This window comes from Nothobranchius furzeri, chromosome 18 (genome assembly GCF_043380555.1).
Source record: "Nothobranchius furzeri strain GRZ-AD chromosome 18, NfurGRZ-RIMD1, whole genome shotgun sequence".
NCBI lineage: Eukaryota > Metazoa > Chordata > Actinopteri > Cyprinodontiformes > Nothobranchiidae > Nothobranchius > Nothobranchius furzeri.
In genome coordinates this window covers 18,336,450-18,362,022 of record NC_091758.1, presented here as the reverse complement: position 1 = coordinate 18,362,022, position 25,573 = coordinate 18,336,450, and the positions used below count along the sequence as shown (strand labels likewise).

Here is a 25,573-nt window from a genome sequence, read left to right as displayed (position 1 = left end):
GCTCTGATTGGTTGCTGTGTTCCAGGCTTCTCCAGCAGGTGGCATCATCACACCTAACCTCTGCCAATTGCTTTATTTTTTTATTTTTTATTTATTGAAAAATCTACATTTAACACAATAAAGATACAACTTCTTGTTTTATGGCTGGTGTTTAACTAAAGCAGCAGAACAACATGATCAGTGACAGAAAATGTCAAACATGATTAAAGCTGCAGAACAGCTCCGTCAGCTGTGTTTGACACAAGCTGCTGTTCAAACATCATCATGTTGTTTAGAAACACATGAAGAATCTGGCCTGAAACTTTATGCTTAGATCTGTTTGATGAGATGTTAAAATCAGAAAAAAAAAACATCTGGATTTTATGAGAACAAATGGATGAATAAACAGTTAAGTGTTAGTGCTGACTTAGTAAATGAAATAAACTAAATGTGCATCTTTATTTAGTGAAGTTCTAATTAAATTACAGTTATAAAGACAGGAGGATTGTTTATCACTTGCTTTATATAAATAAAATCTGCTAAACTGTTTAATTATAAACTCATTCATCAGAAATAATAGTAAAATGAGACTTTTTGATGAATCAAACTACAAACATGACTAAATTAATTCAGCTGCAGTGGAAGGTTTAAGAATACATCAGACTCGTTATTAATATGGAATAATAAGTGTTAATGACATCATTGTTCATCATATAATAACATCACATGTTTTCTAAATTTTCTTTAATATTAAACATCATCAGTCTTTTCATGTAAAGCAGCAGTGGGGCTGTTTCAGTCCCTTTACTGTTCTGTTATTGTCTCCAACAGGAGAAAAAGTGCCTTCAGGTTTTAAAACTCCATCTTTGTAGTTTATTTATCAAATGATGGATCATCATTAAACTCCAACAGCTTCAGTTTTATTAATCAACAGAAAGTTTCAAAGCTCTAACAGAAAAAGTTAAATATCCAGTTTTAGTTGTGAAAAATACAACAAAAACTTCTAGTAATGAAAACTGAAACTTTCTGGCTGATCGTCGCGTTTCTGTTTAGGTTAAATTAAACGTTTTGTGTTAAAACTGATTATGTTTCATCTCACAAATAACTAAATAACATTATTTAATATAAATGTGACTGCGCTGTTTTCAGGAACAAGTAAAGGCGAACTAAAGACAGTTGGGTGTTGCAGGAGGAAATCTAAATGGATCACAGATGTCAGACGTTTGTAGCTGTTTCATGTTATTTCCTGTTTATGGGAGAAGTTTGAAAACATGTCAAATCATATTAAACAGAAAAGTAAGTTTTATTAACTTTATTTGCTTTTTGGATAAAGAAAATCAACCTGTAGCTTCAACAAACATTATCCCTTCAAATTTAAATCAAAGAGAAAAATTAGTAAAACAGTAATAGTGGGTTTGTTTTGTAGTTTTCATTTTTTTAACATTTAATCTAGTTAAATTTGATTGTTTTGTCCAGTTTGGTACAGCTGGCGGTAATAAGTTCTCCACAAGAACCTGTGATTAAACATCTTTAGACGCACAAAATACAATCTGATTTTAAATTAATCGTCCTGCAACATAAAAGCACACATGTAGACTTTTCTGCTCCAGGTGACCTTAAGCATGGCCAAAAACCCATGTTTGTGTGTGTGTGTGTGTGTGTGTGTGTGTGTGTGTGTGTGTGTGTGTGTGTGTGTGTGTGTGTGTGTGTGTGTGTGTGTGTGTGTGTGTGTGTGTGTGTGTGTGCGTGTGTGTGTGGTATTGTTACACACATGCAGGTGCACTCAGAGAGCCGGAGGTTGCGGTGAGGTAGAAGGTGGCACCTTGCTGGTTTCTCAGCTCAGAGGCGAGCTGCAGGCTGCTCGGTGACCACATCCTGTTCTCTGCTGTTGCTCCTCTGCAGGTTTCATGAGCCGCTTTGTCTTCCTCACCAACAACAGCTCTGACCTTCATCTTCACACTCATGAGAGCGCTGACTTCCTGTTGTTGTGTGTTTGACTCACAGAAACTCACAAGTTTTCTGCTACAGAAGTACGGAAACTTTAGTAAAACAGTTTGATGCTAATTAGAAAAATAGACACAAATAAAGTTTTCACACTTTTATTATTTGTTTTATACAAGAAACAAAAGATTAAAGAAAAGTCATCAGAAAAGTTATTTTATTGAAGAATCTTGTAATGAGTCACTTCAGCCAGCATAGGAAATCTTCCTGAGCTGAGATGTTTCACCTTATTATGAGAAAAGAAGCAGATAAAAACATCTGACCCCACCTCTGGAACAAGTGATGAACAGAAAGAAGCTCACCTCACCAGATCAAAAACATTTTATATGTAAAAAATCTTCAAATGAAGAGTTAGAAACAGTCAGAAATGGAAAAAGATCTGTTTGTTTTCTAATAATAAAAGCCTCACAGGTTCTGAAGGGTCAAATCAGCTGATTTCAACATAAATTCCCAGAAACACAAATTGAATGTTCTGTTTTTTACAGATTTTATTTACAGAAACCAGAAAATGTTCCTCGTGAAACTCGTTGGTTTGTTCAGACTTCAGCTCGGATCTCACTTGTTCCGTTTTCCAGCTGAACTCTGCAGCACAAAGAGAAAAACACTTTATTGATGTCATAAACTCATTTTAGCAGCTTGGAAATTCAACTCATACGGAGGTTGTTGACAAACCTGAAGCTTCCAGACCAAAAAGCAAACAAAGGCTCCGTAGATGCAGCTCTTCACAATCAGAACCACATAGGAGAGTTTGGCGTTCTGAGTGATCCTCAGATATTTCTCTGTAGGAAGATCAGAGAAGGAATATTCTGGTTAAGGAGATGGAGGATCAGTAGGATTCTAACTAGATGTTTGTGTCTGATAAATGTGTTCACCTCGAGTCATGCCTTTCTCTGTTTCAGTTGCTGTAAAAGTAACAGAGATCAGATGAGAAACATGGATTTATGACATAAATAATAATCTGAAATCATCGTTTCAGACTAGCGTACATGAAACTGAAGCAGAATGAGGGGTGGTGATGGTTCCATTAAAGAAGCTGACGGTGCAGGTGAAACGATTCCCAGGTCTGAACCAGTCCTTAGCCTGGACCTTCAGCCTGCTGGTGATTCTGTAGGAGTCCCCGTCCCTCTTGGCTGTGCTGTCTGTCGCCACACCTTTACCTGTCTGGACCCCATTAAGCATCCAGGACACGCTGACATGATCTGGGTAGAAACCAGAGGCCACACAAACCAGAGTCTTCTTCCTTTTCTTGTTTGGGTCGTTGCACTCTTTAGCTGAAGGTTTAAAGACTTCTACAGTTGGTGTTGTGGGGGATCGGCCTGGTTCTGGAAGAGGAGAGAGAAGAAGTTTCACCACGCTCATTAAACATTTGTTTGTCCGACACGATGAGTTTTCTAGTGACTCCACCGGGTTTGGGTTAGAGAAAATAATGTTTTCTCTTCTTTGGGTTTTGAAAACCTGAAGCTGAGAAACAAAAGATGTTGGTCTGAATGTTTTTCTACTAAAATAACGAGTTTCTTTCTGAGCAAAAATCAAAGATTCAAATAAATAAATGTAACCGGCTTCAGGTTTAAAGAAGATAATAATTAAAAGGGTGTTTTATCTCATTTTCTTACCTAAAACAGTCAGTTTGGTGCCTCTGCCAAAGTAAGCGGGTTCATAGTTGTTCACACTGAGAATCGGCTACATAAAAATCAGCTTTCAGCTCTGCAGACCGTCTTTCTGCTCTTTTACACCTCAGCTAAAAACTTCTGCTTTTAAAACGGCACAAAGCAGGAAAATCAACCAAATCAAACTGATTTAAGTCTTTATTTTCATTCTCATTAAACCTGCGTTTTCATCTTGTTTGAACCCAAACGTCAGAAAGGTTCTTACCTAAAACGGTGAGTTTAGTTCCAGCTCCAAAGTAAGCAGGATCATAGTTCACACTGAGAAACGGCTGCAGCACAAACAGCTCAGACTTTCAGCTCCGATCAGTTTGTCTCGCTGATGTTTGACAAACTGAACAAACGACAAATATTCGACCATATCCATGTTTTCTGGTTCTGATGAATAAAAGTCTTTTCTTGTTTCGGTCCAATAATTCTTGCATCTACTGAAAATGTTGAACTTTCTTACCTAAAACGGTGAGTTTAGTTCCAGCTCCAAAGTAAGCTTCTGACTGTAATTCAGTGTTTCACAGAGCTGATAAGAACCGACACAGAGGAATAATCTGGGCGTAGAGCCAGACCTTCTGCACAGAAACAACTTTCACCAACACCTCGTCTTTATAGGCACAAATAAAAGCTGCAAGGATCTTTTTTACTCTGACTTGACTGACTTTGTCCACAGACGTGTAATATTCTACATGTTAGTGTTGATCCAGACACTCGTCAGACCTGAGAGTGAATCTGATCTGAGTTGGTTGGAAGCTTTCTTACCTAAAACGGTGAGTTTAGTTCCAGCCCCAAAGTAAGCCTCGTTGTAGGAGCACAGAGACTCCAGACTGGAACAAAACTCTTCCTGCTGCCTCTGTCTCTCTGTCTGTCACACTCTGAACACACTACAGCTTCATCACTAAGTGTAGAAAGGTCTGGAAACACCTTCTGAATGAGGAGATCTAAACCCATCTGAGTCGTTTCTCTACAACATTTAAAGGTTTTCTTGCCTAAAACTGTTCATTTGTTTTCGTTACCAAAGTACGCTTCAGCAGTCACAACGAACCTGATCTGATCAAAACAACCACCAGCTGGTTCTTCTTTACGTTTCTACTCTCCATATGTTTCCTTCATGAGATGAAACGACTCGAGCCTCACTGACCAAGAACACAGTTTGGTTCTTGGACCAAACTGAGCCTGGTTCTGACCCGAGTTTAAACTTTCTGAGCCGAGACTCAGAACAGCTGAGATCAGTGAGTTTGTTGCAGATCAGCTTCATGATATTTTAAAGCTGTACTCACCCAGAACCGTCAGTTTGGTTCCCTGGCCGAAATAAGCTTCATAATTGGCACAGCGCTTCATCTTAATATCAAAAAGCAGCGAGCTGGACTCCAGTAATAAATACTCACAGATGTAATGATTCTTTATCAACCCTTTCAGCTAAAGCTCGGACTTGACTTTATTTAATAGAATCATCTTTCACTCACCTAAAACAGTCACTTTGGTTCCTTCTCCAAAGTAAGCTCCGTTAGCATTGTCACGGTGCACAAACACTGAGCACGAAGCTCTTTTTCTTTCATTTAGACCGTTAACTAATCTCTACCGATGCTTCTGTCAGGACTGGAGATTAAACCAAAGTTTCCTCCATCAAAACACACAAGAGAAGTGAAATATTTACCTAAAACTGTCAGTTTGGTTCCACGGCCAAAGTAAGCAGGTTTGCTGTAGGTCACAGTGTTGTGAGATCAGCTCAATATGTCAAATTTATAAACAGGTCACAGCATTCCTTCACTTTTATTCTAACCTTTCCTCCAGCTTGAGTTTCACTCAGTAAACTGAACATGTGAGAAGTTCAACTTACCCAGAACTGTGAGTTTGGTTCCTTTTCCAAAGTAAGCTTCAGCTCCAGTGTCACACCGAGAGTCTCCTCCACCAAAAAGCCACAAAACCTTCTAGAATCATCACCTTCTGACAGCTTTTAATGATCCAGATTATGAGGAAGGTTTCAACCTGCAGCCTGAGCCTCATCTTCTCTAACTGTTTAGTTTTACACCAGATAAATAACACATCCTCCAAACGCTCCACACATGAACTCAGAGATCTTTAACTAAAACCTGTTTCTGCTTCAGTTCCTGCATTAATGATGATTCTTCAGAGCCAGAGAGTCCCAGCGTGCTGCACGCCTTCAGATGACAGATGTTTCTGCTCTGACAGGCGTCCTGAGCTGCTGCAGCCCTCTACACCATGGGTGTTAATGGGAGGAGGTTTTTGTACGACGGCTCTATGGGATTGTATCACCGTGGCCCCCTGTCCCCACGGTGGAAATGCATCAGACAAAAACCTGCTGTCTCCTTCTTCCTCCCCCCTCTCCCTCACCCACCCAGCTCCGCCATATCTCAGCCTCCATCTTTGTGTGTTTGTGTGAGAGCAGCTGTGACTGGCGGCTGAACGGGGATCAGCCTGATTGCTGCTATTTCTGTGGCAGCTAAGAAAAGCAGACAGAAGTGAGGGAAGGAAGGAAGCTGCTTTTGTTTTGATCTGCTCACAGGAAGTGACACGTCTGCTGGTCACAACTCTTCATCCAATCAGTCGTCAGAAAACAACATCTTCTCACACCTGTGACGTGTTGTAGGTGTTCCTTTTAATCTGGCTATCATCTGATCTGAAATCAGGAGGATTTAAACTTTTGAATAATTGATAAAAATAATCAGTATAAATGTCGTGGTGAAGAAAGAGCTGAGTCAGAAGGCGAAGCTCTCGATTTTCCGGTCGATCTACGTTCCTACCCTCACCTATGGTCATGAGGGTAGTGACCGAAAGAACGAGATCGCGGATACAATCGGCCGAAATGAGTTTTCTCCGCAGGGTGGCTGGGCTCTCGCTTAGAGATAGGGTGAGAAGCTTGGTCATTTGGGAGGGGCTCAGAGTAGACCTGCTGCTCCTCCACATCGAGAGGAGCCAGTTGAGGTGGCTCAGGCATCTGGTCAGGATGCCTCCCGGACGCCTCCCTGGTGAGGTTTTCCGGGCACGTCCAACCGGGAGGAGACCTAAAGGTAGACCCAGGACATGGTGGAGGGACTATCCCTCTCACCTGGCCAGGGAACGCCTTGGGATTCCCCCGGAGGAGCTGGTCCAAGTGGCTGGGGAGAGGGAAGTCTGGGCCTCTCACCTTAGGCTACTGCCCCCGCGACCCGACTCCGGATAAGCGGATGAAAATGGATGGATGGATGGATGGATGGATGGATAATAACTCATCCTGCAGATTCAGTTCAACTCAATTCAAGTTTATTTATATAGCGCCAAATCATGACAAGAGTCGTCTCAAGGCACTACACATAGTAAGCATTCCGATACAGGTCAATTCATTAAGCCAATCAGAAAAAAGTTTCCTATAAAAGGAACCCAGCAAATTGCATCAAGTCACCGACTAGTGTCAGTGACTATACAGCAATCCTCATACTAAGCAAGCATTTAGCGACAGTGGAGAGGAAAACTCCCTTTTAACAAGAAGAAACCTCCAGAGGATCCTGGCTCAAAATAAGCATCCATCTGCCATGACTCACTGGGGATCAAGAAGACAGAGCAGACGCACACACACACACACACACACACACACACACACACACACACACACACACACACACACACACACACACACACACACACACACACACACACACACAACATATATACTAAGTAGTGTTTCTATGGCCATGTTATGATTTCTTAGTAAATATTCTGTTTGGTGAAAGACAAACTTTATTGTATTTATCCTAGTGAATCTATAATTAAATGGGTAAACTAGTAGTAGCACATTCAATGTCAAGAAAGTAAAGTGTTATCATCAGGAGAGGGAGAATGATTAAGTGGTTAGCAGCAGTGTTCAAGACGATGGCCCCCTCCATGAGGCCACCACAGCTCAGCAGAACATCATTGTAGCTTCTTCTGGGGAGAAAACCACTTAGAGAAACAATAAAGTTAACAGCTGAAATAACAGGAAATATAACAGTTAAAAAGCTAATTGTAGAAGAAAGTAGTCGAGTGTGGAAAGTGGTCAGTATGTCCTCCAGCAGTCTAAGCCTATAGCAGCATAACTACAGAGATAACTCTGGATAACCTAGCCTTTTAGATGGAGGCATGTTGGAGGCAGGGCAAGGGCGAGTCGTTTTTACCGACTGTACACTCCCCCTCCCTCTACTCCCCCACTTGACCAGATCTAGGCTAACATCCGATTTTAACCATAGACCCTATCAAATAAAATGTTTTAAGCCTAGTCTTGAAAGTAGACAAGGTATCTGCCTCACATACTAAAGCTGGGAGTTGGTTCCACAAGAGGGGAGCCTGATAACTAAAAGATCTGATTCACATTCTGTTTTTAGAAATTCTGGGAACCACCAGTAAACCTGCAGTCTGAGAGTGAAGTGCTTGGTTAGGATCCATTGACTCTTCTTTATTTTTAGTTGTGTTTGTTTATAAAATGCATTTAATTTAACATGTAGATTTGTTGTTGTTCATTATTAAACTAAAGGCAACTTAAAACAAACAATATTACTTACACAGGAATTAGCTCCGTCATGATGCTTCAGAAGAGTTTACCATAATACCACTATACTCTAAAGCTTACATCAGATTGAAATTATTTGCATCTTTAAATGTTTTAAGTCATTTGTTGCACATCTGGAAAGTAAAACCTATCAGTATTGACAGAAGCCTGAATGAATGGAGGTGATTTTAAAGAGCAGATGTCTTTGTTTTGTTCTCATTTTCAGATTTCTGATGTTTTACTAAACGTTTAACTGTTTCCGTCTTTGAGTTGCTTTATCCCATATTTTACCCACATTTCTATGAAAATATTCCTAAAACATTTTGAGCATTTATAAATTAATATTGATTTTATATCAATTATTTTGTTTCTGTTAACAACAGCAATACAAGCCTTTATTCAATTATTATTATTATTAATAACTAAATGTGATTGCATCTAGGTGTAACCCCACATGAATCCTGTAGAGGTCAGTGTTGGACGCCTCCTGGAGAAAAAGAAAGGACACACAGAATAAAATTCCATATAAAGGGGAAGACTTGAGCTGTTCCTGGTTCAGATGTGACATCATAACTAAACAAAACTTCTATATGGGATGTAGAAACCTCACCATGCTGACACCTGCTCCTTAATCTGAGCCCATCAGGTTTGTGGTGCTTCATCAAACCCCACAGAGACTCTTGTCTTCTTATATTGGTGTCTTTTAAATCTATTGAAGTATATTTTATAATAATGATGTCATTTGTTTTTTCTTGTGTATCAGATTCCTGATCTGAGCCTATTGGGTTTCACAGTTTATGCCATCCTATTTATTTATCCTCTTTCCTGTTTTCTTGAGGTTGTGTTGCTGCAGAGGCTCTTTGTTTATGTATTTAGCAGACGCTTTTGTCCAAAGCAACTTACAAGTGAAGAAACCAGCAATGTGGTCTCTAAAGGTCAGCTGTCAATCACAACACCCAAATGTTATGAAGGAGCCAGAGATAGGGCATCATTTTGGATTGAGATATTGTGCTGTATGGGTGGTTTGTCACGCTGTAAGTGGGGTGGTGGTGGTGGTGGGGGGGGGGGTTAGGACCCAAGATACAGAACCAGGGAGACATGAGGCAGGAGTTGGAAAAAACGTAAAATCCTTTATTAGGAGCTTCGTCTTCGTCTTCGTCTTCGTCTTCCTCCGCTTATCCGGGTCCGGGTCGCGGGGGCAGCATCCCAACTAGGGAGCTCCAGGCCGTCCTCTCCCCGGCCTTGTCCACCAGCTCCTCCGGCAGGACCCCAAGGCGTTCCCGGACCAGATTGGAGATGTAACCTCTCCAACGTGTCCTGGGTCGACCCGGGGGCCTTCTGCCGGCAGGACATGCCCGAAACACCTCCCCGGGGAGGCGTCCAGGAGGCATCCTGACCAGATGCCCAAACCACCTCAACTGGCTCCTTTCGATCCGGAGGAGCAGCGGTTCTACTCCGAGTCCCTCCCGAATGTCCGAGCTCCTCACCCTATCTCTAAGGCTGAGCCCGGCCACCCTACGGAGGAAACTCATTTCGGCCGCTTGTATCCGCGATCTCGTTCTTTCGGTCATTACCCAAAGCTCATGACCATAGGTGAGGATTGGGACGTAGATCGACCGGTAAATCGAGAGCCTGGCCTTCTGGCTCAGCTCCCTCTTCCCCACGACAGATCGGCTCAGCGTCCGCATCACTGCAGACGCCGAACCAATCCGCCTGTCGATCTCCCGATCCCTCCTACCCTCACTCGTGAACAAGACCCCGAGATACTTAAACTCCTCCACTTGAGGTAGGACCTCTCCCCCGACCCGGAGGTGGCAAGCCACCCTTTTCCGGTCGAGAACCATGGTCTCAGATTTGGAGGTGCTGATCCTCATCCCAGCCGCTTCACATCCGGCCGCGAACCTACCCAGCAAGAGCTGAAGGTCAGAGCTGGATGAAGCTAGGAGGACCACATCATCCGCAAAAAGCAGAGACGAGATTCTCCTGCCACCAAACTCGACACACTCCACACCACGGCTGCGTCTAGAAATTCTGTCCATAAAAGTGATGAACAGAACCGGTGACAAAGGGCAGCCCTGGCGGAGTCCAACCCTCACTGGGAACAGGTCCGACTTACTACCGGCTATGCGGACCAAACTCACGCTCCTCTGGTAAAGGGACTGAATGGCCCTTAACAGAAAGCCACCCACCCCATACTCCTGGAGCGTCCCCCACAGGGTGCCCCTGGGGACACGGTCATAAGCCTTCTCCAAATCCACAAAGCACATGTGGATTGGTTGGGCAAACTCCCATGCCCCCTCCATCACCCTTGCAAGGGTATAGAGCTGGTCCACAGTTCCACGGCCAGGACGAAAACCACATTGCTCCTCCTCTATCTGAGATTCAACTATCGATCGGACCCTCCTCTCCAGTACCTTGGCGTAGACCTTTCCAGGGAGGCTGAGGAGTGTGATCCCCCTATAGTTGGAACACACCCTCAGGTCACCCTTCTTAAAGATGGGGACCACCACCCCGGTCTGCCACTCCCTAGGAACTGCCCCCGATGACCACGCAATGTTGTAGAGACGTGTCAACCATGACAGCCCTACAACATCCATAGCCTTGAGATACCCAGGACGAACCTCATCCGCCCCCGGGGCTCCGCCGCTGTGTAGTTGTTTGACTACCTCAGCAACTTCTCCCCCCGAGATCGGACAGTCCATCCCCAGGTCTCCCAGCTCTGGTTCCTCCTCGGAATGCGCATTGGTGGGATTGAGGAGCTCCTCAAAGTATTCCTTCCACCGTCCGACTATAGCCTCAGTTGACGTCAGCAGCTCCCCATCCCCACTGTAAACAGTGTGAGCGAGTTCCTGCCTTCCTCTCCTGAGGCGCCGGACAGTTTGCCAGAACCTCTTTGGAGCCGATCGATAGTCTTTCTCCATGGCCTCACCAAACTCCTCCCACGCCCGAGATTTTGCCTCGGCAACTGCCACTGCTGCACCCCGCTTGGCTATCCGGCACCTGTCTGCTGCCTCCGGAGACCCACAGACCAGCCACGCCCTGTAGGCCTCCTTCTTCAGCCTGACGGCTCCCCGAACCTCTGGTGTCCACCAGCGGGTACGGGGGTTGCCACCACGACTGGCACCGGCCACCTTACGACCACAGCTAGCAACAGCCGCCTCAACAATCGCAGAGTGGAACAAGGCCCACTCGGACTCAATGTCCCCCACTGCTCTCGGGACGTGGTCAAAGCTCTGCCGGAGGTGGGAGTTGAAGACCGTCTTATTAGGAGCGATTATCCAAAAGTAAATCCAAAAGGCAAGAAGCCAAAACCGAAAATCCAAAAATCCTAGTATGAAAAAACCAAGAGACCTAGAGACAAAGAACTCCCTTAAAGAGCTGACCTGGAGACAACACTGACACAACACATTGAGACGCAGACAGGGTTTTATACACAGGGGCAGGATGATTGGGAGATGAGCTGCAGGCGCGTGGGGAGAGAGAAACCTGGATAAATCAATCTACTAATCAGGGAGAGGAATCTAAGCCAGAGTTGTGCCACCTACCCAAGAGGCTCCTGCTCTGCTGCCCGAGCCAGATCTCCTACAGCTTTCTGCTGTCAGAGTTGTGCCGCCTATTCTAGAGGCCCCTGCTCTGCAACTCAAATCTGAACTCATCCAGTCATCTAACGCCAGAGCTGTGCCGCCTGACCAAGAGGCCCCTGCTCTGCGACCCGCGTCTGAGCCGCATCCTGTCTCAGCAGTGGTCCCGGAGGACGCATTGCATCTCGCCTCAGCGGTGGTCCAAGAAGACGCATCGCATCCTGCTTCGGCGGTGGTCCAAGACAACGCATCGCATCCTGCCTCTGCGGTGGAGGACGCTTATTATGGCTTCTCTTCCTGGAAACAGGGTCGTAGAGCAGTGTGTTGGAGACCAGTACAGTTAAGATGTGTCAGGATGTGTGACACAGTTTGTGCCTGCAAGTCAAAAAGTTACTTCTGGTCATTTTGATTAAATGCTCAGTCTTTTGGTACACTACACTTCAATAAATAAATGAATAAAATAGTTTTTAAAAGGTTTTTCCAGCTTTTTGATTCATTAGCTAAATATTTTATCATTTCTATCAAATGCTTCAGCTTAAAGCGACAATGTGTGTCTTTACCTTTAATCTCTGGGAGTATCCATCAAAATGTTGTTTAAAATGAATCAAATGATGTCTAGCCGTTGAAAAATATTGGCGGCTTTGTAACTTTAACATGCAACATGTAATCATGTACCCAACAAATTTACCACAAATTTAATAACAAAACTGCTAAACTCTTTCCAAAACCGATGCAAAAGAACTAAATCTAAAAAAAGAGATGTTTTGGCTGACTGGTATTGCCCTAGAATGATGTCATCGGCAGGCGCAGGACCCCGAACCGATCCGGAAACTACCACGCCAGAGAACTACAATCGACATTGCATTCTGGCCCAATCTCAATACTGGCACTGCACCCTGCAGTCTTCATCAAAGTGCACTTGGAGAAAGTGCACTGTAAGTCTTTGAGTGTGTACTACACAAGTGTACAAATAATTGCAGAATAGAGACAGGGAGCGTTGCCTCGTCAATTGCAATGCATGCCGGGTTGCTGGTCGCTGTGATACTGTTTTTAAAACCTTTATTAACAACTTTCAAAGAAACAACCAAACAGTTATTTGAAATAAATTTAAATTTATTGCTGCTTTGTCTGATGAAGGTCTCTGACCGAAAGCTTGACCAATAAACACTTACATCGCAGATTGAATAGTGGTGTGCATCTCTACCTGCCTCACGATTCGATCCGATTCCGATTATCTGCCTAACGATTCGATTTGAGTCTGAAATGCATCACGATTCTTCACACAAAAATGTTCATTACTTAATAAAAGCAGTAGAATAGTTTTCAATTTCTTTTTGATTTCGAAATCCCTGAAAAACAGAACATTCATCTATTCACTATAGTGAGCAATAATGTTTAAAGTGTGCTGCCTATAATTACTTAAATAATATAAGAAATAATGTTTTCGGTAGAGCAGCTTTAAGATAGAATATTACTGAACTTAAAAATAGTAAACAAATACTGTGTTAAGTGATTCTTTCACATCCAGGATCCCAAAACAGAAATTAGCCCAGACATCCGATTTAAATGTAACGGGTACATCTTTGATTACTGGTAATGTTGGCCCTGTATCCCTGTCCAATTGCTTCTAGGACAACGCAGTGCGCATGTCATTGCAACTCTGCCCCCAGAAGTAATACCTCAAAATGTTATTGTCCTCGCATAGACATAGACCAGGGGTCGGCAACCTGTTCCCATCAAAGAGCCATTATTACCCATTTCCCACAGTAAAGAAAACACTGCAGCAGCCGTGGCGTTGTGGGCGGGGCCTACCCTCAGACAGCAGCCGGTACCGGTCGCTCGTGTACGTCAAAGTTATTTTTCATAAGAAGATAATCAATAAAACGATTTATATAAAGTGGATCCAGAAGTTGTAGCCCGTCTCTGCCTACAGTATTTTGATATGTTTCACCCTGTTGGTGGTTTTACGAGCAGATGCCACTTTTGTCATACGTTTCTTTTTAAAACATGTTTAGACTGTTCAGAATACAAATCCAGGCTCTGCCACGTTTGATTGTTGTCATTAAACTTTGTAGGTGGGGAAGGTCAGAAAAGGATCCGATCATTTTGTTTTTCCCTCATTTACAGCGACGGAGATAACAGCGCGGTGCGCCTGGCTCTGGTGTTAATCAAGTTAAATTTTAACTATTTTCACAAGAAAACAGAACAGTTAAAAGCAGGGCTTGTGTTGTGTTGACCGGATAGTTCCCGTTTTTGACTATTTATTTTGACGGAGAAAGAATAGAAAGACCCCGACGCATGCAGACGAACTGACACTTTATTCGTTTCGCACATCGCAGATGTAGCTAAATCACTTGATTCCCATCTGAGCTGGACACGGAGCTCAGCGCCGCTCGCTGTCAGCGTACGTACGGCGCACAGCGCGCTGAAGATGTGGAGAGGGGCTTGGAGCACGTCGCAGAACCAGGGCGCATGCAGATTCCTCCGACTGAAGCGAGACTTGTCGCTTAGAAAATGCTCCCTGATTATGAAACTTTGGCTGAATAGCACTTGTTCCTGTCTCCAATGTGGCGACACATCCAGGATCTGAGGAGAATCCCAGAATCTCACGTCCTCGTCAGCTCAGAACTCGCATATGATTACGCACAAGCGTGACGCGTCAACCCGGTCTCACAGTAAGACCGGGTTGGAACTGTTCAGGTTTACGCAGACAATCTTTACATTTAGAATTAGCTTACAGATGTAAAATTAATGCAGTAAAATATAAAGCATTTTATTTAAATTTCCATTCATTATTTTACAAGCACAGAGAGCCGCATCAGATGGATGGAAGAGCTGCATGCGGCTCCAGAGCCGCGGTTGCCGACCCCCGACATAGACATAGGGAGAGAATCTCATTATGTCACGTTGCTGCATCGATGCGGGATCATGCACGGCTGAATCGTGATGCATCTTAGAATCGATTATTTTTCCCACCTCTAAGATTGAAGTGTGCGGATTCTTATTTTTGTTTGTTCCATTTCTTGATCCAGCACCTTTCCCAGACGAGCGGTGACTCCTTGTACTCTTGCTGCTTTGTCTAAAAGTTTCAGAGCATCAACTAATCGTCCTAAAATATAACTACTTTCATTAGAAAATACGTATTTTCAGAAAAGGAACTTGAGCTTTTTCTCCCGCAGCAATGGATTGTGGGTAATACACTCCACCCATCACTGCGGACTTGGGTGAAGTGCAGATCAAGGGTGCAAAAGGGGCGTGATCAACTTCCACACTTGAGAATCGGGACACCCTACGCACACGCACCCCTGGTCGGGATCGTACAATTGAAGGGCGCAAGTGTGGAAGTGCGAGTAATGGGATTGGGCCTCTCTCGAAGGAATTAACTGAAGGACTATCAAAGTCTGAAGAGTCACGCCGAGCTTGCATGCTTTCTGCTCCACAGGTAACAACATTTATCATAATGTTTTTTAAACTAGCAACAGTCACAGTGATATGGTGTAAAACTACAAAACTTTCCATCCCAGTTGCTTTAAATGAGAATAACAGAAATTATATTTTTTTGGGCCTAAATCTCGGTTCATCCACAACTGTTCAAGATGGCCACCAACATTAGATGTAAGTAACTAAGAAACTCTAAAACTCATTTAACAACATCCATTACCTTTGAATAAAACTGGTGGATTATTTATGTGTTTGTACTAGGGTTGTCACGGTAACCGGTGTAGCGGTAAACCCCGGTAAAAAAATTGACAATAATAATAACCGTCTTGTTTTTAGAAAAACTATATTATCTCGGTGGATTACCGTGGTTGCGGTGTAGGTGCGGTGACCCTTACCAGCCACCGTATCATCTGCTGAAGTTGCCGGCGGCACATGCGCACTTTGTTGTTTACAACCAAAACTTTCTTGAAGCTAAAGCTGAAATAATGGCCAAAGGAGGAGACGGCAGCGCTCAGGAGGACATTTTTTATCCCTCAAAGAAGACAAAGTGGGAAGTACGGGCATCTTTTGGATATTTGAAGAATGCCGAGGGACAGTTTATAGAAGACGGCTATCCTGTTTGCAGCACGTGCAGAAAAAGTGTCATGTGAAAGGCAGCAACGCTTCAAATCTCATGACACATCTGCGTGACCATCACCCACAACTCTGCAGTCAACGCAAGGCAAGCTAACGTTAGCGTTTTAGCTAAAATGCGTGATCCGAGGATTTGGGTTGAGGGAGAACGCAACGAGTCGCTATATAAATCAGCCGCAGCGCCGCTACCTGCATATAAACCGTGTCATGGACACCCCCATGTTGAAATGACGCTATGCATTACGGGGCTCCCAGGGGCAGATAAGAGTTGGTCTCTCTCCGAGAACAATTATGAATTTATGAGATTCTCCCAAATCTGCAACACCCACTGATCTAATATTTTTAACTGATCACATCAAACAGACAAAAAATAAGTAGTTATGGGCAAATATTGGTATTTTAAAGACTAAAGGGAAAAAATGTAAACAAATAAACAACATAATTACAAAATAACACATTTTAGGCTAAATTTAGACACAAACTGAAGACAATATTTCCTGACATACAGGGTTTATTTAATTGTGTGAAAATGTAGCACATTTTAAAAAAATACCGCGATAATACCGAAAACCGTGGTTATTTTGGTCACAATTACCATGAGGTTAAATTTTCACACCGTGACAACCCTAGTTTGTAGTCGTCATCCCTGTCTCTGTCTTTGTATTCTCTGGTATGTGTTGGGGACCAAGGAACCGGCAACCAGGAACCCCCACGAGGTTACAGTTACAGCTAGTTCATTATATCCACACAAACAAGAACATTTTCAGCACAGCACTCTGGTAACACAGCCATCCTCGCCACCATTTTCAACAAGGAATTAAAATCAGTCATATTGGCAAATATGCCAATATGTAAATATGTAATATATAATATAATATTTAAAGCCCACCCAAAAAACCCAAACTGGACAAATTACATTAAATGTCAATTTTACTCATATGTTTGATACATTTGCAGTGGTCTCTAGCAGGAATGAATGCCTTGTAAGTTGTACTCTGGGAGGGGGAGCTTCGATGCACCCGTTTGAAGATGTAGAAGTGTACTGGAGGAGAAAGTGGCAGAACACTGCAGCTTTTGATCTCGTGGGCCAAAACAATTTTATTTCCTGATAATTGGACATCTTGTGTCTGATTGGCTAACAGCAATGCAAGTCTACCACTGACTCCATTTGCGTTGCAACGTTGATGTTTTATCTCCACAAATAGCACACTCCTGAAGGAGTTCGACCATGTGGACGAGTTGCTAATGCTAACGGTTAGCTTTTAGTAGTCGAGACATTTTCTCCTGTTTCCTGGACACTAAACCAACAACAGCCTTCCCCATCTTGAGTCAAGATGGGTGAGTCCATGAACATTAAGTGACAGTGTGACGTAGAGCTGTCAGGTTTCACAAAGTTTACCGTCTATTTTCTATCAGAAGCTAATGCGGGAGATAGGTGTAGGAGACTATTTTCACGTTCAGCCTGGATGAAAAACTCAGAGTGACTGATTATTACCAGAAATAGCTAAAAATATTTTTTCAGCGAAGTTGACCTTTAAACAGGGTTTTATGTTTGATAAACTTTTTTTACATTAACACATAATTATGTGAGTCAGCTCAGTGCACTACAACCCAGTCCTAATACACACTTCCACCCTGTGTGAGTGCATAGGGTGCCTCGATTCTCAAGAGCAGAAGTTGACCACACCGCTTTTCCACACTTGATCCACACTTCGCCAATGTCTGCATCAAGGTGAACTTTGGTTAAGGGTATTACCCACAATCCATTGCTTTGTGGGAATTTTGAGAAGGTGGTGAAGCAATGGCTTTTCTGAAAATATGCATTTATAAATGAAAGAGGATTTTAAGGCAATTATAGTTATTCATGCTCTAAATGTTTTAGACTAAGATTTAGTGTGGACAGCAATAAATATAAATTTAGTCGAATAATTTTTTGTTTGAAAGTTGTTAAAGGTATAGAGGAAGATCTTTTTCTTCCAGGTGGATCATCTGAAGCCTGGTCCACATAACTGTCAATCATTCTGGTGAAGCTTTCACGCAAGGCCGTCGTCGTACATGCTCGTTCCTGGGTTAGTTTTCACTTCCTGTGCATTCTGTTTATGCATAGAGCGATACGCCTTCATTCCTTGTTGTTCTCACCAGGTTCTTTTGAGAATGGCTGAGAGTCGCAAGAGAAAAAGTGCCTTTGAAGTCTATGATAAGAAGAAAAAAGTGTCGGAAGTGAGAAAGAAGACCAGAGTGTTTTACGAGTCTCTTTTCATCAACGGTGTGCGCTAAAAGGTTGGGCTCCCCACCGACGCCTCTGTCACCAGTTTTCTGCTCAACAGATAAGCTAAAGTTCTGCATGCCATTTGGAGAAATTCATTTTGGATTAATGCTGAAAGAAGTGCTGCAAGGCCGGCAGCTTATTGTAAATGGAGTATGCTCAAGGATAACTGGGCATTCTCTCTCGTGTGCATTTTTTTCAAAACGTGGAGAGGACGGTTTTTTTCCTGAAAATCAGAAACTTCCTCCACCATACCTTCAATAAAGGTTTTTTTTCAAAGTAGCAAAAATATCGACCAGCATCCCGGCATGCATCGTGGTCGATGATGCAATGCTCACTGTCCCAATTCGGCAAATATTTGCACACTTGTGTACGACCAGTGCGCTTCACAGAAGGCTTTAGGGTGCAGGGTGAATAGAGTGACCGGGCCACAGTCTCTTCAGGGAAGCTCAGCGCAAACTGAGGAAAGTGGCGCAAACACATGAGTGACATACAACATCATAAAGGGTAGTAAAAAATAAAAGCTTCCCTACCAAAATAAAATGCATTAGAGAAAGAAAACTGAGCTACACAAAAGGTAAAGGTGGATTTAGGATGAAATATCAATTAGCTACCCTTTTACACACCTGTTACATGTTCAGTCAAGAACTAATTTACTGAGTGTTGGAAACATTTTCTGTCGAGTGGGTTCCCTCTGTTTGAGTATTAATATGAGAGTCAGGTGTGTGTTTGGTGTTTTTGTCTCAGTGCTGAGGTCTGATGTAGCACTGTGGGACTGGCAGCACACAGATAAACAGCCTCATCCTTCTCCTGAATGCTCAATATCATCAGAGTCCACTGCTGGTCCTGCACCCGAGTCTCAAAACCTGATTTGAATCCTTCTTCATAGTTTGGATTACCAGCTATCAAATACACAATCAGCTGGATGTCTCCTCCTCCCAGCTCCCTGTACCAGTACAGATACTGGTAAGATGTGTGGTTCTGGTAGCAGTGGATTTCTGCAAGGCTGTTAGAAGGACTTGAGATGCATGGAGGCCACTGAGTGATGAGAATAGACCCACAGACACCTGAACCATAAAGAAGATCATGTGAGTAAAGTTCAATTAGAGAATACATGAAAAAGATTAATTTCACATTTACCTGCAGGATAAAGTAGAAAGAGTGTTAAGGTCATCATTCCTGGAGTCATTGTGACTTCAGACGGTGAAACAACATTGATTCCAACGCAGCAAGCAACCACTTAAGGTCTCTTTGCAGGAAGTGATGTCACCAACTCAGCCAATAGCAAGAATAGTGAATGATGTAGAGGAAATCAAATGTTTTTATGATCTTGAGATTTTTCTTTGAAGCACTGAGAGGAGAGTGTTTCTCTATCATGATGCAAGTGTACGTTTGATGCTTCACCGTCTTTTTGTAAAAGGATCCAGAGGAAATTAAAAGCTGTGCTGACTCGCTGCACAGAAGTACCGTGTTGTATCTGTCAGGTTAATCCTGGAGAGTACCAGCTGTGCTTTGCCTTTGGAGTGGCCCGTCATGTTGAAACCCTTCTCAAAATTCTTCTCCAGATTTGGGTTTTCATAACAAAGAAGTCCGATCAGGTCCATCATCCTTTGGCCTGCCTTTGACTGGTACCAGTGCATGTAGGGATAGCGGTTGTCTCCATGGTAACAATGGAGACGGGCCTCTTTTTCTGTCTGTACCGTACCTTGAGATTTTCAGGTGATTGCTGGATCACAAGCGATGATGGTGCAACAACATCTGGAAGAGAAATGAGAAAACTGAAAGAAGACTGACGGGAAGTTCTGATGCAGAAATCAGACGTATTTTAATTCTTACCTGCAAAAAAGCAAAAACCGTGTAAAATGTTTAATATTTTAAACATAATTTAAATTAGTGGACCTGAAACTTGGACTTGTTTGTGACTCAGATGTACAAATGCAGAGGGATGCGTGAAAAACCAACTGGGGGAGGGGGGTGTCTTTATCAGCCTTTATTAAAGGGGGCGGGGCTTGATGCCGTCTGTGTGTTCTCAGTGCTCTCTGCTGTTCAGATTCACACAAAGCAGATGGTTTCTGGGTAAAGTCTTTAAAGAAACTGACACAAAAAGATTTAATTTATATTATTAGAATAATTATGAACAGTTTCCTCTTTTCCCATAAATGTGTTTGAGCACATTTAAATGTTTTCTACTGCAGCAGTGCTTGGTTTCAGAGGTTTCCTGCTATCTTATTACTGAGGTTTTTGTATTAGAAAGTCACTTTCTTTATCACCGTGCAGACTTGCTGCTCCAAAATAGTCTCCACTGTCTTCTGAGTGAGTCAGGTTGAGGATGTGAAGATGAGCTTTCTTCTCTCCATCTCCGCTCACTTTGAAGTGGCTTTCAAAGGGAGGCTCAACTTTTGGGATTTTATAATAAATGTAGGCGACGAGCTTTAGGGCCGTGTCTCCTGGTGAGTGCTGGTACCAGAGAACCGTGTCGTAGGACGGGATCTCATGAGCCACGGTCAGGCTGACTTCATCGCCCGGTTGACCCAAAAGTTCAGCTGGAGACTGAAAGACCTGCTCGTCTTTGCTGAGAGTAACTCCTGCAAAATTATATAAAATACTTAATGAGTGAATTTCTTTAGTTTTTCAGCAGAGTTATGTTGAGAGTCTAGAGATACCTTTAATCCAGCTGACGGTGACGATGCAGAAGAGGAGTTCAGGCTTCATGTTGAATCTCAGGAAGCGACTGGAGTCTCTGAAGGCTGTTTCTGCTCATTAGAAGGTGGAGCAGGAAAAGATGGCTGCCTTAAATACCAGAGCTCATGATTACATATTTATCCTGTTCACCCAGAGGGCTTCAGTTAGACACGTCTCTTTAGATTGTAGAGACGTTGCAGTAGCTTTAATACGATTTCAGTTTTAAATAAACAGAAAAAAATCTTTATTTGTCTCATTTATGCAGCAGCAAACATTTAGATCTTGTTGTAAAAACTGCTCAAAATCACCTTAACTGCCACAAACGGCTTAGCCTCCTAGCCTCCAGCCCCGGGAAGCCAAGCGACAGCAGAGGTGTGCTAAGACCCCTAGTCTCCCTCCGCCTGCTCCAGTACAGTGTTAGTGTGTGTTGATGAGGTGTATGCCATGGCTGTGGTGAGCGGGCAGTGCGGGCATCGTCTGGCCTACGCTAGCTGATGCCACCACACAACCCCACTTCCCCCCACAGCCCTCGGTGTCTAAGTGCAGTTTAAAATTGGAAGTGGGCACTGGCACTCGGGATGAGGCTGAAAGATCCCCTTTCCAAATGCCATTGAGTGTGCTCACTCCCAAGGCCCTAGGTGTATGTTTGCGTGGAATGTCATTGGTGGAAGTGTTTAAGGTGCAAATAAAACTGGGGGGCAGGTTGCCACAGGAATGCGGAAATGGGATCCATACCCATGTCCCTGACTTGCAAGGTCCTATGTGTATGTTTGTGTGATGATGTGAAGGAGCAGGAGGACAAAAATGTACAGGGATGGGGAGTAATGGCTGGTTGGCCTAAGCCCTCCAGGGAGCCAGCTCCCCCGCTGGCCCCAATAAACACCTCTGTTCCCAAAATGCCCAAAGAGCCCAAAGCAGCAGCAACACAGAGCCCCACGGAGTCCGAGGGCACCAACCCAGCCCCACCCCAGCAGAATATCTACTCCCATCCCTGCATTTGCACACCTTCCATAATATGTAAGACAAGACATCAGGTAAGGTTGGGTCCTTCCTCTCCTGGACATCCCCCTCCTCTGTGATTTGACAGAGTTGTTATTTGAGAGGAGCCAAGGTCCATCTGAGGCCCCTGAGCCTGGGCCAGGCACTGCCGCATGCTCCTGCTGTCTTCCCGGCACCATACAAGTCAGGACCCAATGCCAAAGGCTCCGCCCAGATCCCCACACGGGGCCGGCAGATTTAACCCTTCCACTGTCTTCATGGGTGACCCCGCCAGGAAATCTGACCATTGAGCAGGATTCATGGTTTATCTCTTGAGGTCCACGTGGCAGGGGTGAGGAGTGAGTACCACCTCACCCCTGCCACGTGGACCTCAAGGGATAAACCATCCATCCTGCTCAAAAGTCAACTTTACTGGCGGGGTCACCCATGAAGACAGTGGGAGAACTAAGAATAAAAAAATGTACATTTTTCTGACAGCGAACCAAAACAACCACACAAACAGGTGTTTGACATCAGTTTAGTTTCTTTATGGATTGAAAACCACAGATTGTGATAAACTGTCTTTGGTTTTTGTGAAGATGAAAGAAGAGTTTTCTCGTTGTGCTTCTCGTGCTGCACAATAATAAACTGCACTGTGTTTTTGTTCTGCAGCATTAATTATTAGAGAGGCGTTCTTTGCTGTGTTCCCACTCAGATCTCCAGAAATGTTGAAATCAGTTTTATATTCCAAGGTCACAGCTTTGTTGTATATATATCCAACCAGGTTCATGGCTGTGTCTCCAGGTGACCTCTGGTACCAGAGCATTATCCAGAAGTCAGTTTTATCATGAGAGCAGAAAATCTCCACCTTTTTTCCAGGTTTGGTGATGAGGTCAGAGTGAGACTGACGAACCTCAAGACACAGACTAATACCTGGAACATAAAGGGAAGAGAACATCAGATTACACTGATACATTAGAATGCAATGATGCCTTTAAAGATTATTCACCTGGCAGGTAAAAGAGGAGGAGATAATGAAACATGTTGTCTTTTCTCTGTATTTATTTAAATCTTCAGCCTGAATTAAAACGCAGAAGTTTGCTGCTCATTGAAGATCAGTGTTTCAGAATGAGAATCAAATGATCATCAAACGAAACCCTCAAGGTGCAGCAGGAAGTGTAGACGACTGAGAGGGAGGAGTTGCTGGTGAAAAGAGGAGTGACTTTGCTGGTTTTACACCAATAAAATGTTAATGCATGTTTTTGTTTTATTTCCTGAGAATTTAAACATATCAACAGGGAATCCTCGGAAAAGTCATTCAGAAAACCCTGCACAATCATCTCCTGTCCTGGAGGGGGTCACCCAATAGGACAGCAGGAGGGCTTAAGGATTCAAGACCTGGATAGAGGGCAGGTTGGACCTAGTGGTCATCTCTGCAATGTTTCTTTGGCCGTTGAGCCAAACCAGCCTGGAGCAGACTGAGAAGACAGACGCAAAAATAAACAATCAATGATGAACAAGAGTCTGCTTCTAGACCTGCAGAAAGAGAAAAACACACAACAATACAACAAGAGCAAGCTATCACTGTGTCAACCTGATGAGGAAATATAAAATCAACATTGTTTTACTGAACAATCACACGACAATAAATCACAGTGCATTTAGTGCCAACCACAGCCTCAAGACATGTGTTGAAAATGCCCCAGTCCATACCTAGGAGAGCACCTGTGTGCGTTCACGCGCTTGTATATGTAAGGTTTCTCCATAGGAGCATCCAACAGTGAGTGTGAGGGGCCACAGATCTGCCCCCAAAGACTGCCACCTAATTTTTTGAGGTGCAGTTTCAAATACAAAGAGAGAACAGCAGAGGGGATATCACACGTCCCTGAGGGACACCAGTGTTGATGGTCAAGGTCCATGTCTTGGATGTTATTCTGCCTGATGCTTCCTTTCTGTAAGAAGGTCTGTGACCCACTGACAGGTGGAGGCTGGAACGGTTTTGACGAGGATGATGGAGTTAAATGTGACATGAAGTCTTTAAGCAGGATCCTGGCAAATGTCCCTGAAAGGTTAAGATGTTTTAGGATGTAACGCAACTCTAAGTTGACTCCATCCTTCATTCATTTGTTGTTTCTGTATGTAAACTGGTCCAGCAGGCGTCCTGAGATGGTCTTCAGGCAGTTAGACATGTCCACCAACTTCAGAATGACAGCTCTAGGGTCACTGGCTGACCTCAGTGCTGTTGTGGAAGGCGATGGGGTCAAAGGTGAGGTGGCTCCACAACTGAGTACAGCAGATGAAAACTGCTAGCTCATTTTAGACGTGCAAGAGAAAGAAAAATACACCAATGGTAAATGGCCTGTATTTGATATAGCGCCTTTTAGAGTCCTGGAACCCCTTGTAGCGTTATGAATATGCCATTTCTGCCCTTAACAGCTGCCCTTTGACACAGTGACAGTGTGCATAAATTGCCACGGTCGTGCGCTTGCTTCTGATGTTTACATTCCAGCAAAGAAGACAGAAGAAGGACGAAGAATGCTTTTCATTAGTTAATCAAAGAACTTTATTTCTAATAAAGCTAATCAAAACAACTGTTGGTCAATAATAATCAGGTGACTGATCTGTGAAATCACAATGTTATGCTTTATGTGTTTAATGAATAACAGGACTAACTGAGCTAGACACCCTGATCCACATAAGATAAACACATGACACATTGTTCACTCATCCAATCAGAACTTCCTCTCTGTTGCGGGGCAGAGTTCTGTGGTGTTTAGTTAATCTGTCCACTCCGATTGGCTAAGAATCATAAACTACTAAGCTTAATAAAACAGAAAAACGCCATTTTAATTCTGTTCCACCGCAAGTTTCAACGTAGTTCCAACGTGAGTTCAACCAGCTCTCAAATCCATCTGATGTCCATCATCGCTAAGTGAAGTACAGACTGGCCAGCTGTATTTTTTTTACTTTTAAGCTGAGAACTGTCAAGCTGGAAAATTCTGTCGTTTTATCAACGAGACGACGGTTCCTTCAGAATAAAAGCTGAACTCTATGACCCAATAAAGGGGGGTCTCTACGTGACGCTGAAATCTGCCGTTGTACCGGGAGGCTATCTATAGACTGGTTTGTCGTGCTGCCAACGCTGTTTCACCAGTTCCAGCACAAGGAGGGTCGAGGACCTGGCATCCGGATCTAACACGGAGGTCTCCGCGTTCGGTACGTAGATCGGCATAGATGGCGTTTCATGTCTCTTCCTCCTGAAGTCCCTCGTGGTTAGTTAGTCAAAACAACATCTTACCCTCAGACTCGCCTGCATCAGATGGAGATTCTGAACTGACACACACACACACACCAACACGTCAGCATCACATCCATCTGCATCCATTAGAGAGTTAGTCCTGGTGATTGTTTCGAATAATTATAAAATAAATATTCTTAAACGTCCCATATTTCTCTTTTCTTGTCTCTAAGTCAATACAAAGTGTTTGAATAAAATTCCCTGTGGTAAAAACAACCTCTTCTGATTCTAAGGTAAGATTAATCTCTGTACCTTAATAAAGTGTAAGAGTATACCAACTATATTCCGCTACACCCTCAAGGCGGTTTACAACACAAAAAGTCATTCACCCATTCACACACTGGTGGGGATGAGCTACAATGTAGCCACAGCTGCCCTGGGGCGCACTGACAGAGGCGAGGCTGCCGAGCACTGGCGCCACCGGTCCCTCCAACCACCACCAGTAGGCAACGTGGGTTAAGTGTCTTGCCCAAGGACACAACGACAGCGACAGACTGAGCAGGGCTCGAACCTGCAACCTTCCGATTACGGGGCGAG

At 43.6% G+C, this 25,573-nt stretch overlaps 1 protein-coding gene, 1 long non-coding RNA gene and 1 gene segment (V, D, J or C); 1 reads left to right on the top strand and 2 right to left on the bottom strand.

Annotated features, from left to right (window-relative positions):
- LOC107372796 (uncharacterized) overlaps positions 1-25,573 on the top strand; it is a 167,138-nt gene that overhangs the window by 104,211 nt on the left and 37,354 nt on the right. The gene's annotated exons all lie outside the window — the stretch shown is intronic.
- LOC107392029 (T-cell receptor beta-2 chain C region-like) lies at positions 2,063-19,329 on the bottom strand. The segment is given in 8 exon segments: positions 2,063-2,562; positions 2,653-2,759; positions 2,853-2,882; positions 2,967-3,302; positions 5,293-5,336; positions 9,470-9,474; positions 18,847-19,145; positions 19,219-19,329. Coding segments are annotated over 8 exon segments (897 nt in total).
- On the bottom strand, positions 19,345-20,887 carry LOC107391930 (uncharacterized). The gene is made up of 6 exons (XM_070547238.1): positions 20,878-20,887; positions 20,742-20,831; positions 20,349-20,663; positions 19,784-19,836; positions 19,581-19,703; positions 19,345-19,485 (listed from the first exon to the last, which is right to left on the bottom strand). Exons 1-6 carry the CDS (start codon positions 20,885-20,887, stop codon positions 19,345-19,347), a joined length of 732 nt encoding a protein of 243 aa, XP_070403339.1.